The following is a 12670-nucleotide window of genomic DNA, read 5'->3' as shown; positions in this document are numbered from 1 at the left end:
TATGTTAAATGAATCAATCCCAAAAGGAAAAATATGATCTCTCTTAATATGAAGTATGTATACTAGGCAAATATATGGATCCCAATTCATTAATGATTAACAAGAACAAGAGGGAGGAAGAGAAAGGGAGTCCTTGCTCAAAGGGCACACAGAGTTTTTCTTAGGGGTAATGAAAACATAAGTGGGTAGCGTTAAAGTTTGCACCCTTGTTAAGCATAATTAAGGTCACGGAATTGTACACAATAAAATGTTGAAATGGCAAGTATTTTGTAAAATATATACACATAGACACAGAATGCTTAAAAAGGTTCATGGAAAAGGGGAATTAAAAGCCAATGAAGTTTTTCAGAGAGCTTTTTGAAGTCTTTTATATATACACGTGTGTGTGTGTGTGTGTGTGTGTGTGTATGTATTTCTCTCCAAATTTTAAAATTAATGCCTTGTAAAGGAGGTTAAGGTAACTGGATTAGATACTCAAGTGTCCACTGGTTACGAATGTCCTGCTTCCAGACCATTCCTACTTGCCCTTTTATTTTTTTAAATGTTTTATTGTGATTTGGGTGAATATTACTGGTTTTCCATACCCATTTTGTTTTTCACATGGACTTCAATCCATGCAATATAACAACACTCTTCCCTCTCCGTGTCTTCAATTTTCATCCATCCTTCTTTCCTATCCCTCCTGTTGTTTATCCCTGGTCAAACACTGCCCTTTTGATCTTGAATGGTTGTTCTAAAAATGTACCTCCTTGGTGTTATTTTAAGGTGAATACCTTATGAACCTAGAATTTGTCTAAAAATTGAACCATGGATGAGTTGAAATTCAGGCCTGCAGTGTGTCTAAGTAAGGACCATCGTTTCAGGGGTTCACCAGTCTCTTCTCAGTTCAGCGGGTCTGGTTTTTTTAATGATTTTGAATTGTGTTCCATATTTGCCCTCCCACACTGCCCTGGACCAGCTGATGTGATCCCTTTTAGGTCTGTCAGCATTGGTAGTATGACATCATCTAGTTCTGGTACCAGAGTCATGGAGGCTGGGGCTCATGTGGACTAATTGTTTTCATGGGTCTTTTTTTTTTTAATATTTGAGAGATTTATTGAAGCATCTTATCACAAAGATGGAAACATACAAATTAGAAACCTCCAATCATCATCTTCCATGGTCAAGTCAAAACGTTACATTCATTTCCCATTCTGAAAACTTCAAGTCTTATATCCAATTCACTCACCCTGAGTATTTAATTCACTCCTCCCGAAAGTACCCAAAGTAGCTAGTAACAAAAAATGCAAACTATTATGTAAAGAAAGAAATTGCACAGTTAAAAAAGAAAATTCGTGGAAAAGATCCCCTTTTCCCCCACCCCCAAGTAAAGGCCAGTAGTGGCACGTTGTTCTCACCTAATCTAGGTTGTCTTCAAAAACTATGTTAAAGTATTTAGACTTAACAACAAAGAATACTTTTAATAGATGTTGGGAAAGCGCCTAGTGTTTTAAAAACAAGTGCTTTTTGAAGAAAGAGCCCTGTATAGCAACATTCTGCAAAACAAACGACACCAAGCTGGTAGAGGTTTCATTGACAAAAGGCAGGCGGCCTTCAGGCAGCAGGTATGTAAGGAGGCACCTTCACTGCCATCTCTTAGGTTGGCAAAACACGCTGAGGTGGTGCTTTGAAGGCAGGGTACCCAGCGATCTCGGCAAGTCCCTGTTGTTGATGAATTTAAAGCACTTCCAGACACAGTTTATTAGGCAGGCCTTAAAGATGATGAAAAAGACAAAGAACAGAAGAACAATGAACAGGAGGAGACAGCTGGCTCCAAGGCCAGGGAGTCATCTTTGTAGGGAAAATCAGGTAGTTGGTCCAAGTATACTTTGATTCTTGGCAAGTAAGTGAGAACTGATAGCAACCTGGCAACTGAAAATGAAGTCCAAAAGGCTCGTGAAAGTCTTGGACACTCTCAGGACTGTCTCGAGTCTCCCCTCTGATGGGAACCCTGAAAAAGGCTTTCCCCCCAGCAGCTGACCCCGATAGCCTGGTCATTCTCTAAGAGCCCGCCCCTTGCCCACTCCTTTTCTTCACTCTGTACTCTGGACTTAAGGAGCCAGATGGCCTATGTAGCCTTTAGTGTTGTGTAAATTGTCCTTAACTTTGAAATTACTGAACCAACCCTTACTTGCAACAATTTCTTCAAAATCACTTTTAGGTGACTGCGTGTACAGCCTTTAAATTATTGAAGGATTTGTGGTTTCTCTTGCACTACAGTAAGACTCAGTAAGAAACCTGCCTGACTTGCCTACAGATTCTTAAAAACACAGGAACCGATCTCATTCCCCGCGTCTTAACCTCTTTCCGTGTTTCCTCCATTTGTTCACTAATAGTGCTATAAATATAATAAAGGGGAAAGTAAGTCTATTTTTATGATGCCATGAAATAATTGTCTCTGGATATGTTTATGCTTAGCACTTCCACTTAAAATTAACATACGGGTGCCTCAGGAAGGAGCGTGAAGTTCTTTCTATCAGAGACTGCCTGTATTTCAGAAGATTCTGTGATGCTCATTTCCTTGTGAGCGGTCCATCTCTCCTGTAAATTGCTTATCATGATAGAAATTGATCTCGTCATTCTCATGTGTTTTTTATCATGTGTAGTACAATACTGTAAACTTTGAATAACACTCTTATGAAGTGCCACTAGTGGTGCTGGAAATGCTCCCGAGGAAAGTCCTTATGAGAAAATGTTGAAGGTCAGGAGCTGTCGTTGCCCAACATTTTAGTGTCAATGAATCCAGCATAAGGCGCCTTTTGTAAAAACGGTAGGGGTGGAGGGGCTCATGAAACTGTCCCTGCAGCTACACCAGTAGGCTTGAAAGCCTTGCACTCTCCACAGTACACCTTTTTGTATCTGAAATTCTGTTTTTATGTCGTTGTAGTATATAATACATGTAACATAAACAAAATTGGTTGAAGTAAACTATCGTTACTTACAAATTGGAAGAGCGTCAAAAGTTACACATGAGTTTCAACTGCAAAGGGAGTTGACACACCTAATCCCTGAATTATTCAAGAATCAGCTGTCAACGGTGCTGTTTCTTTATGATTATTTCCTGCCCGTTTCTGAAAGGATTGAAAGGCTGTGCAGTAAATAACATGAGATTTATATTATTGAAAATTCTTGCCTGTTAAACATGTATCAACTATTCATTTATCCTATATCCCCGCCTTCCCTTTAAAAAAAAAAAATCTACACTTCTAAAATAGAAAGTCAGGTTAGTTTTGAGGTTTTTGTTGGTTTTTTTTAGTGTTCTCTAAAATCTGATTTTCCTTGACTATGAAGCAGAAATCCAATTATTCTCTAATTACCCAATCTGTTGTTATCTTAACCTCTTTCCATTTTCCATGCCATTTGTTTATTAAAAGTGTGGTCATGTTTTGAGATATATATATATATATATTAATATTATACATCATTCTGTGGATATATTTCTGGCCAGCACTTCCACTTAAAATTAACATTGGGGTAGCACAGGAGGGGAAGTTAAATATTCTTAATGTGCTACTCATTTTCTGTAAGGTATTTTCTAATTCTTATCATTCTGTATCAGGAAAATCAGGAAATGGCAGTGATCCTGTCTATAACTACAAGGCTTATAAAAATGGCTTATCATGTCATTATCAAAAGGCATTGTCTTAGACACTGAGGATGCAGCATTGTACAAAACAAAAGATAAATCAATCAATCCTCATCTTGGAACTTACCTTCTAGCAAGGGAGAGAAATAATATAAATAAATATAAAATACAAGAACGTGTACTTGCACCTCCTGTAAGTGCTAAGGAATAAAATAAAGCAAAGGAAGAAGACAACAGTTGGGGGTCTTGGCTATAATTATTAGGTTTTTCTTTCAGCTTTAAAGGGAAAACCTCACTGATAAACTGATAAGAGATGAGGAGCTGCCTTTCCACGTACCAGGAAGGAGACAATAAATTGACAATGGCCTGTTAAAAGGATTCTCAGCCAGAATGTTGTGATTTTTTTCAATACAAGGAAAAAACAATACATGGAATAAAATTGATATGGATTTTAAGCAATCTGATCAGAGAAGGATGTAGAACAGTAAAGAAGTGCCAAGTATGGGGTAGTGGGGTAGAGTGAAAATAAGAGTTGAGGTGAGTTTTCAAATCCTCCATGTGTTTTAAAATCCACATAAGTACATAAAACGCAATCCATTGAGATCTGTCTCTGAAGGCAGAGTGGAGTGATTGAGAGGGCACCTGCTGATGCCAGCTGCCTCTGTCAGATCCCACCTCTTCCACTAAATCCATCCGCTGGAAGATAATAACAATGCCCACTTAGTTTGATTGTTTTTAAGATCATAGGCATCATTAAGTTTTATCTTCTAAGGATGGTATTTAAAGAACTAAAAACTAATGATTTAAGCTCATACAAACTGGATTGCCTCTCTCGGAGCAAGCCCCGAGACTGACAGACCAGGGGTGGTTTGGGGGCTCTGTGAAATCAGGCTCTTTCCACCTTTTACTCTGCCACTCCCTAGGATGCGACCATGAGTCAAGACAGCTGATGCAGCGACAGTTACTGTATCTTGAGCTCCAGGGCCACCGGGGTGGTGGGGGGGGGGGTGTCATAGCTTCTTTCTTTACCTTTTAAGAAATTTCCTGAAAGCACTAAAAAAGACTTCCACCTCATAATTAGCTACGCCTACCTCCAAGGAAATACAGTCTTATGGCCGGGTGGCAATGCGGGCATCTGAAAAGGAGGGTCTGAGGGCTAAGGAGAATATTCCTGGTGACAGAAGTGGTTAAGTGCTCTAGCCGGAGACACCCTGGGTGAAGGTAACCACTGAAAACTCCCCAGAGCTCGGTTCTAATCGGACACACACAGGCTCACCGTGAGTTGGCATGAATTCAACAGCAACTCGTAATCCGAGGGGGCTTTGTAAAGATTGTGGGGAAGTGGAATCAAAAGTTAATGGAACGTTCCCTTAATGCCCCCTCCTGTTACAGAAGATGAGGGTGTGTACTGACTGTACTAGGTGAAGTAGGTGGCTGGCTCTGCTTCAGCATACATAGTACATACAGTACACAAGATTCGATAAATGTTACTTATATGTAGTACTTTCATAACTGTTCTCATTTTTAGAAATCAAAGAGTTTTCGATTTTGCTTCTTGCTTGGGTTCTCAGGTGTGTATTCTTTTCCTATAATAGCAGTTCCTCCACTGGCTGCCAACGCTATGTCTCCCTCTCTTGCATTGCTGGCCAACAACCTGTCAATGGCAACAAGTGACCTGCCACCCGGTGCCTCCCCAAGGAAAAAGCCTCGGAAGCAGCAGCACGTGATTTCGACAGAAGAAGGCGATATGATGGAGACAAACAGCACGGATGATGAGAAATCTACGGCCAAAAGTCTTCTGGTGAAGGCTGAGAAACGCAAGTCTCCTCCCAAAGAGTATATTGGTAATGATCCTTTGGGTTAATTACTAGCTGTTATCTTGTGAGGCCTCCTCACTTCAGTGGCTCTTTGTCCAGTCAGACTAGGCAGAGCCATGTTTATGAATCCCGTACTAGAGTATCACCTGAAAGAGGGTGAAACATGAGAGCCAGCTGTCTAACAGCTCGTATTTTTCTTCCATGATGAATAGATGAGGAAGGTGTGAGGTATGTCCCAGTGCGTCCAAGACCTCCCATTACTTTGCTTCGTCATTATCGGAACCCCTGGAAAGCTGCCTACCACCACTTTCAGCGGTATAGTGACGTCCGGGTCAAAGGTATGCACGTAGCTCTGTTTCCCCACTGTCATAAAAGTATTTTTACATGTGGACATGCCTATATTTAGACCTCTATAAATGCCCGCTGCCTCTAGTTCTTCCTCTGTTTCCTTTTACTTTCCTCTTGTCGCACTGTCATGTCCGGCATCCATTTGGGTTTCAGTAATTCCTCTTGGGTCACTGCACTTGATCAAACCCTGCCAGCCCTCCTACACCCTCCTTGCCATCAATTTTGGTTCACTGTTGTCCCCTTGTCCCTGCGTTTGTTAACACCCACTGCCTTTCCCCGTCTCCCATGTGTCACTGGAACCATCGGTCCCGCTGTTCTCTCCTCCAGATTGTTATCCTGCCTACGTTATCTAGATAGAACTGCAGAGATAATAATATGGACAAAAAACAAGACAGCAAAATAAAACAAAACTAAACAACAACCAAAAAATGACCAAAAAAAACTAGAGAAAAGCCTGTAAATAGTTCAAGGTCTGTTTGTTGACCTTTAGGAATATTTTCTGGTTGAATCTGATGAGGTGCCACACCCTGACCCCAAATTCTATTTTTTGGTATTCCCTGAGGTCTTCGTTGCTCTGTTCCCCCTGCTGTTCTGTTGCACACCCTTAGTCTTTTGCCTCGGTGTGGTGGGGTCTTATCGAGCGCAATTCCAACATTGTGTCTTCAGTGTTGTCCCCCATAGCGCTATGTGTCAGTGAGGGACGTCATTCCTTGTTGTGGGGCTGGCCCTGTGGTCCTCTCTCCGCTTTGGCTGCTCTGTACAGGAATGATGTCCTCTGGGCTTGGGCAGGATATGTTTCACTCTCTCTTCCTCCCCCTTCATTTGTTCCCATGTGCTCTGATCAGACATGGCCCTCTCCCTGAGCTGTAGCTTCAGTGCTGTCCTCTGAAGTGAATTCTTCTGCAGGGAGGGGGTACTCACCACATAGTTGAGATTGGGACCGGCCCCTCACACCTCTTTATTGATTCCCTGCTTCATGCAGGTATGTTGCATTCATGTCTTGGAGCATCAGGTTGAAATCTGGTCCCTCTTTCCCTGTGGAGATATGAACAGTACCCTCCCCTTGGGTGGGTTACTGCCCTGTTCCCCTGCTATCCATGTTTTTTTTTCCTTTGTCCCCGCCCCCTCCTTTTTAGTTGACTACCATATGTATCCCTGGATATGGTCTGGCCCCTGCTGTCCTACCTGGACCTCACCTCAGAAATGTTTGTATACAGTAGTTTTTTCCCTATGCCCCCTTTGCATTTTTAAGCTTACCTCAGCGGACTGATGTGGTACTTGTCCTTTTGTGCTTGGCTTATGTCACTTAGCATAATTTACTCCTGTTCTTCCCATGTGGCGATGTGCTTCATGAGTTCATCACAGCTTTTTAGCGATGCATAGTACTACTCCATTGTATGTATATACCACAGCTTTTTAATCCATTCATCTGTTGATGGAAATTTAGTTTGCTTCCAAGTCCTTGCAATTGTGAACTGTGCCCAGATGAATGTTGGAGCACAGATGTCTGGCCATGGTTTATTGCTTGCCTCTTCTGGATATATATGCCCAGTAGTGTGGGATTGTTGGGTTGTATGGTAGCTCAGTTTCCATCTGTTTTAGATATCACCAAATCGATTTCCAGATTGGCTGTACATACCTGCAGGTCCACCAGCAGTGGATGAGAGTTTCTATCTCACCACAGCCCCTACAACACTTGTTGCTTTCTGATTTTTTGAATGTGGCTTTCTTTAAAGGTTTAGGTGGTATCTCATTTTTGTTTTAATTTGCATTTCTCTTATGGCTAATGATTGGGAACATTTTCTCATATGTTTATTGGCCATTCGGCTTTCTGCCCAGTGAAACATGTAACTTTCCTCTAGTTCTTAAATGCTTCCCCCCCCCCCCACTATCATGATCCCAATTCTACCTTACAAATCTGGCTAGACCAGATGTACACTGATACAGATAGGAACTGGAAACACAGGGAATCCAGGGCGGATGAACCCTTCAGGACCGGTGGTGAGAGTGTAAATACTGGGAGGTGGAGGGAAGGTGGGATAGAAAGGGGGAAACGATCACAAGGATCTACATATAACCCCCTCCCTGGAGGACAGACAACAGAAAAGTGGGTGAAGGAAGACATCGGACAGTGTAAGACATGAAAAAAATAATAACTTATAAATTATCAAGGGTTTGTGAGGGAGGTCGGGTGGGGGAGGAAGGGGAGGAAATGAACTGATACCAGGGACTCAAGTGGAAAGAAAATGTTTTGAGAGTGATGATGACAACAAATACACTACTGTGCTTGACACAATGGATATATGTATGGATTGTGATAAAAGTTGTACGAGCCCCCAATAAAATGATTTTAAAGAAAAAATAAATAAGCAGATCTTTATCTTGTCAAATTGATCAGTTAAAAAAGATGGTGGGAAGGGACCTTGTATGTCTCAGAGAAGGCAGGTATATGTCTGTTGATGATTAACCCCAGAGGAGCAACCTCACATCAGGAAAAACCACTGACTGATACTTCTGGACTGTGGTCCTAATTACATGCTTTTGACCATGTTTCTTCTATCCAGCGCTTGGTGACCCAGGCTGTGCGCTATAGACTGCCGAGCCTCTGGACTCTGTTCTGTTGAGGTATACTACATCCTTCATAGGTCACACCAGAAAGATTTGATGTGTAGACCCCACTAAGTGAACTGGGCTTTGCCTCAAATTCACTTGGAGCAGATTTAAGGAACCAACTTAATCCATTGGATTTACGTCTGAAACACCCCAGTGTGAGAGGAAGCAGATGGACTGCTATCCCACAGTGATGGAATTGGCAGTCCTTGGACTTTAGTTTAGATTTCCTTTGAGGGAGGGTGCCCATTGAAAAGTGACACTTAACTGCCATATATTTACTATTTAAATGCCCTCTCTGTTTTCTTATAGGAGCCTTGGTGGTGTAGTGGTTACATATCGGGTTGCTAACTGCAAGGTCAGCCATTCAAACCCACCAGCAGCTCTGAGGGGGAAAGACGGGGCTTTTCGACTCCTGTAAAGAGTTATAGTCTTGGAAACTCACGGGGGCCTTTCTACCCCTATCTTGTCCTAAGGGTCTTTATGAGTTGGCATCAAGTCAGTGGCAGTGAATTCTACTTGCTTTCTTTTTTTTTCTTTGCATGTATTAATCTGTTAGGCATGGTTCTACCTTAGAGTTTTGCCCTATCATCAACCCCCAATGTTTGTTGTCAGTAATAATGGCCAATCACGTTGAGTTTAATCTGTATAATTCAATAATATATGTAATATGGTTCATAGCTGGCTTATACTTGCATAATTTCCTTTTCTCAGCAGTGTTTTAAATTCTATACCATTGCTTAAATTAATGATACTATCAATAGAATTACCTTTGCCCCAAGGGGATAATTTATAATCTTGCATAAATGATACTGGTAATGATGTCTCCAAAGTGACCCAGAGACACATACACCATATGAATGGATTTTGGGCTCGCACTTATTTCTAGCCCAATCTAAGAGCAGTTAGTTCTTACAACATGGCACGCTGCTCAATGCTCACCCTTATGAAAAGACCACTGAAGATACGGGTGCTGCAGCAGAGTGAGTAAGGAAACAGGTGGTGCCTGGCTATCAGAAAGAATAGCATCTGGGGTCTTAAAGGCTTGTCTTCCAACAAGCAGTCATCTAAGTGAGGCGCCAACTAAGTTCGCATGGAAGAAGCACACCGGCCTGTATGGTCAATCCCAGGATTGTAAATAGAATCAAAAGTAGGGAATTATATCAGAGCTTAAATTGTGAACGCCTGGTTAGCCGAAGGCAATTGATAACAGTGAAAGCCCCAAATCCATTTACAGGGGCCCCACATCAGTTAACCCTCGGACCACCGTCGAGGGATGTAATAGCCTTGCTATCAAACAGCATTGCAAAGTCGACTATCACAAATGTAATTAAGTTAAAATATAATATCTTATCCTTTGATCTCCCTTTGGACCCATTTTTTAAATTATTTCAGTTAATATTTTTCTTTCTTTTATATTGAGGTTTTTCTATGTTTCTATCTTTGCTTGCTTGCTTCCTGCTTGGTTTTTGTACTGGTTTCTCTATAAGAAATCCAGGATCTCTAGACAGTGACTGGATTGACAGTTGCCTAGGGTCACGGCAGAGGATGAGGAAAAATGAACTAACGAGTATAAGATGGGAATGTTCTGAAATTGACTGTGGTGATGATTTCACAAATCTTTTTAATATGATTGAACAATTGTGTTATGTGATATATATGCCAATAAAACTATTTTAGAAAAAGGACAACAAATGAGCAATATAGGTTAAAAACAGATGACATACATTAGCTCTAACATGTCAATAATTATTTTAAAAATAAATGGTATTCATATATTAATTAAAAGAGTGACAGTGAATTAAAAATTTGACCAACTGGAAGCAGTCTTTTTTTTATAAGAGTGAAATATGAGCTCACAGGAGAAGGACAAAGGTTTGTGCTCCTCGAAAGCTCTGAGTCAAAACAGACCTGATGGCAGAGAGCTTGGAGCTTGGGGAGTTTAGATGTGCTGTCTTTACAGCTCACAGGATTGGCAGAGTGCGACTTTACAGTGAGAAAGCTCTCGTTTGCATTGTTCACTGCTATGCCTGTTGACTTGAATGTAAAAGGCTTATTTAGGGATGTGCAGGTAAACCTTAATAAAATAATAGCACTTTGCCTAATGACTTTAGTTGTATAAGCAATTAAGTATCTCCATGTTGTTCCAGAGGAGAAAAAGGCTATGCTACAGGAAATAGCTAATCAAAAAGGAGTCTCCTGTCGTGCTCAAGGCTGGAAAGTCCACCTCTGTGCCGCCCAGTTACTGCAGCTGGTAAGTGACACCGTCGTAACCGAGACGTCCGAGCCTAATGATCTTATAGTAGTACCCAGCTTTGAAAACTAAGGAATAGCCTCAAAGTTGTGGTGATCCAAAAAGAAAAAATGCAATGCCTTTGTTGATCTTTGTACGTAGGAGAAAAACAAATTTCTCTGAAAGTTTCAGGTGTATTTGGTTTTGAGGATGGGGGAGGAGGGTGCTGAAGATAAATTATTAAGGACAGTGTTTCAAATTAGCCTTAAAATGATTCTTAACGTGCATACATAATTTTGGAAAACTCTGGTGTAAATTAGTGTTGATGAGTTCCTCTTACTGTATATTTACCTTTTGGGGGAAAGAACTTCATCATCTGAGCCCCTCTTGTACCAGTTTGCAAAGCTATCTCAAGGTGGGTTCATTTTAGAAGTGGAGTTTGCCTGAGGTGACAGAAAAATTTCTGTGAATTCCCAATGTCTTTTCTCGCACGTGTTTCAGACAAATCTAGAGCACGATGTTTATGAAAGACTCACCAACCTACAGGAAGGGATTATCCCAAAGAAAAAAGCAGCAACCGATGATGACCTGCACCGAATAAATGAGCTAATCCAGGTCTGTGTGAGCATCTCTGGGTGGGGCTCTTATCTGTTAAGTTTTTGTCCTTCTTATGTCGACATATGTTTCACAGAAATCATGACTTATTTCAGCTTGCATTGCCAAAAAGCATTGTTATTTTTTTTCTGTAAGATGACCTCAAAATGGCATCAACCCAGTGGATGGGAAATTGTTTAAAAGCCATGTTGTCCTCATGATTCCTGATGGATGCTGTGTCCTCTCTCTTGTTTCAGGGAAATATGCAGAGGTGTAAATTGGTGATGGATCAAATCAGTGAGGCCAGAGACTCCATGCTTAAAGTGTTAGATCACAAAGACCGGGTCCTGAAACTGCTAAACAAGAACGGGACTGTCAAGAAAGTGTCGAAATTGAAGCGGAAAGAAAAAGTCTAGACCCAGGAGAATCAGGACTTTGGAAACAATGTATGAAGAATGATGTTGGGGAGGGCGGACTGGTGATTTTCACAGTGGACATTGAAATAAAGGAAGCCTTCCTTAATTCACCTGTGAAAGCAGAGGGACCTACGGCACCCAGTGGCAGAGAGAATCAAAGACGGCCTGACAACACCTTGAAAACTGCCCCCCTTATTGTTTTCAGATGTTTCCCTTTGTTTATTCAATCATTACTGGCTCCTCATGTTTCAGTGTCTGGTGGAATAAGTGACACAAATGGCTTGCTTAAATTTTTCAGCCTCTGATTTATAAACTGTATTTATCTGGTGGATTCCTTCAGGACTCATTAAACCTAGACAAAGTATCCACTCGGACCGTCTGGTATCTCTCTACACTGAAAATAAACCTCTTCCCGTCACCCTGGTCGATTCTTATTCTGTTGAGCCTTCCAATGCCCAAGCTGGCCTTTCACAGCAGTGCCGCAGCACCAAAAGAACTGCCACATCTCACATTCTAGAGGGTTTGGAATATTCCTGTCATTTTTTTTAAAGAACCATTTCCGAGTGGAATTGTTAAATTGTCCTGTCTGTGTCAGAGCTGGGTGTTGACAAAATAGGCACCACTACAAGGTGCTCAGAGATCCTGGTTCTGAAGCACCCTCTTAAATATCTCCCCTTCCTTAGCTGGTGTGATGCTGTCAGTTGTATGTACCACACATCTCCAAAATCAATAAAGGACTCAAAGAGGTTTTTATACATGAGCAGTTTGTACCTTTCTTACGCAGTCTGTGCTGTGGCTTCTCGCTCACTGAGGAGAGACGACGGTGTTACGGTTGTGTTACTGTGCATGAAGACTTCCCCGTTGAACCCGATGTCAGGATTTCACGCTGCTAAAATCTGCTGGTTCTTGGTAATCCTCCTGATGTCAATGTAAATGGATCAAATTCTAGACTGAGGGAGCTGTCAGGTGTGGAGGGCCCCTCCACAAGGTTGCTTTCTTTCCCGAGTGGTAAAGCAGCCTACCCTGG

General features: G+C 41.5%; 1 protein-coding gene across 4 annotated transcripts in view; it reads left to right on the top strand.

Annotated features, from left to right (window-relative positions):
• SAP130 (Sin3A associated protein 130) overlaps window positions 1-12396 on the top strand; it is an 82732-nt gene extending 70336 nt beyond the window's left edge. For all 4 annotated transcript variants that reach the window (XM_075529974.1, XM_075529972.1, XM_075529973.1 and 1 more), the window contains 5 exons: window positions 5221-5469; window positions 5655-5780; window positions 10551-10654; window positions 11135-11248; window positions 11485-12396. In XM_075529974.1, coding sequence (XP_075386089.1) covers window positions 5221-5469; window positions 5655-5780; window positions 10551-10654; window positions 11135-11248; window positions 11485-11643 — 752 coding nt within the window. In that variant the 3' untranslated portion in view covers window positions 11644-12396. The remainder of the gene's footprint in view (window positions 1-5220; window positions 5470-5654; window positions 5781-10550; window positions 10655-11134; window positions 11249-11484) is intronic.
• The last annotated feature ends 274 nt before the right edge of the window (window positions 12397-12670 follow it).

The sequence above is a fragment of the Tenrec ecaudatus genome, chromosome 13 (genome assembly GCF_050624435.1).
Source record: "Tenrec ecaudatus isolate mTenEca1 chromosome 13, mTenEca1.hap1, whole genome shotgun sequence".
NCBI lineage: Eukaryota > Metazoa > Chordata > Mammalia > Afrosoricida > Tenrecidae > Tenrec > Tenrec ecaudatus.
The sequence above is the reverse complement of the archived record's forward strand: the minus strand, read 5'-3'. Positions and strand labels throughout refer to the sequence as shown.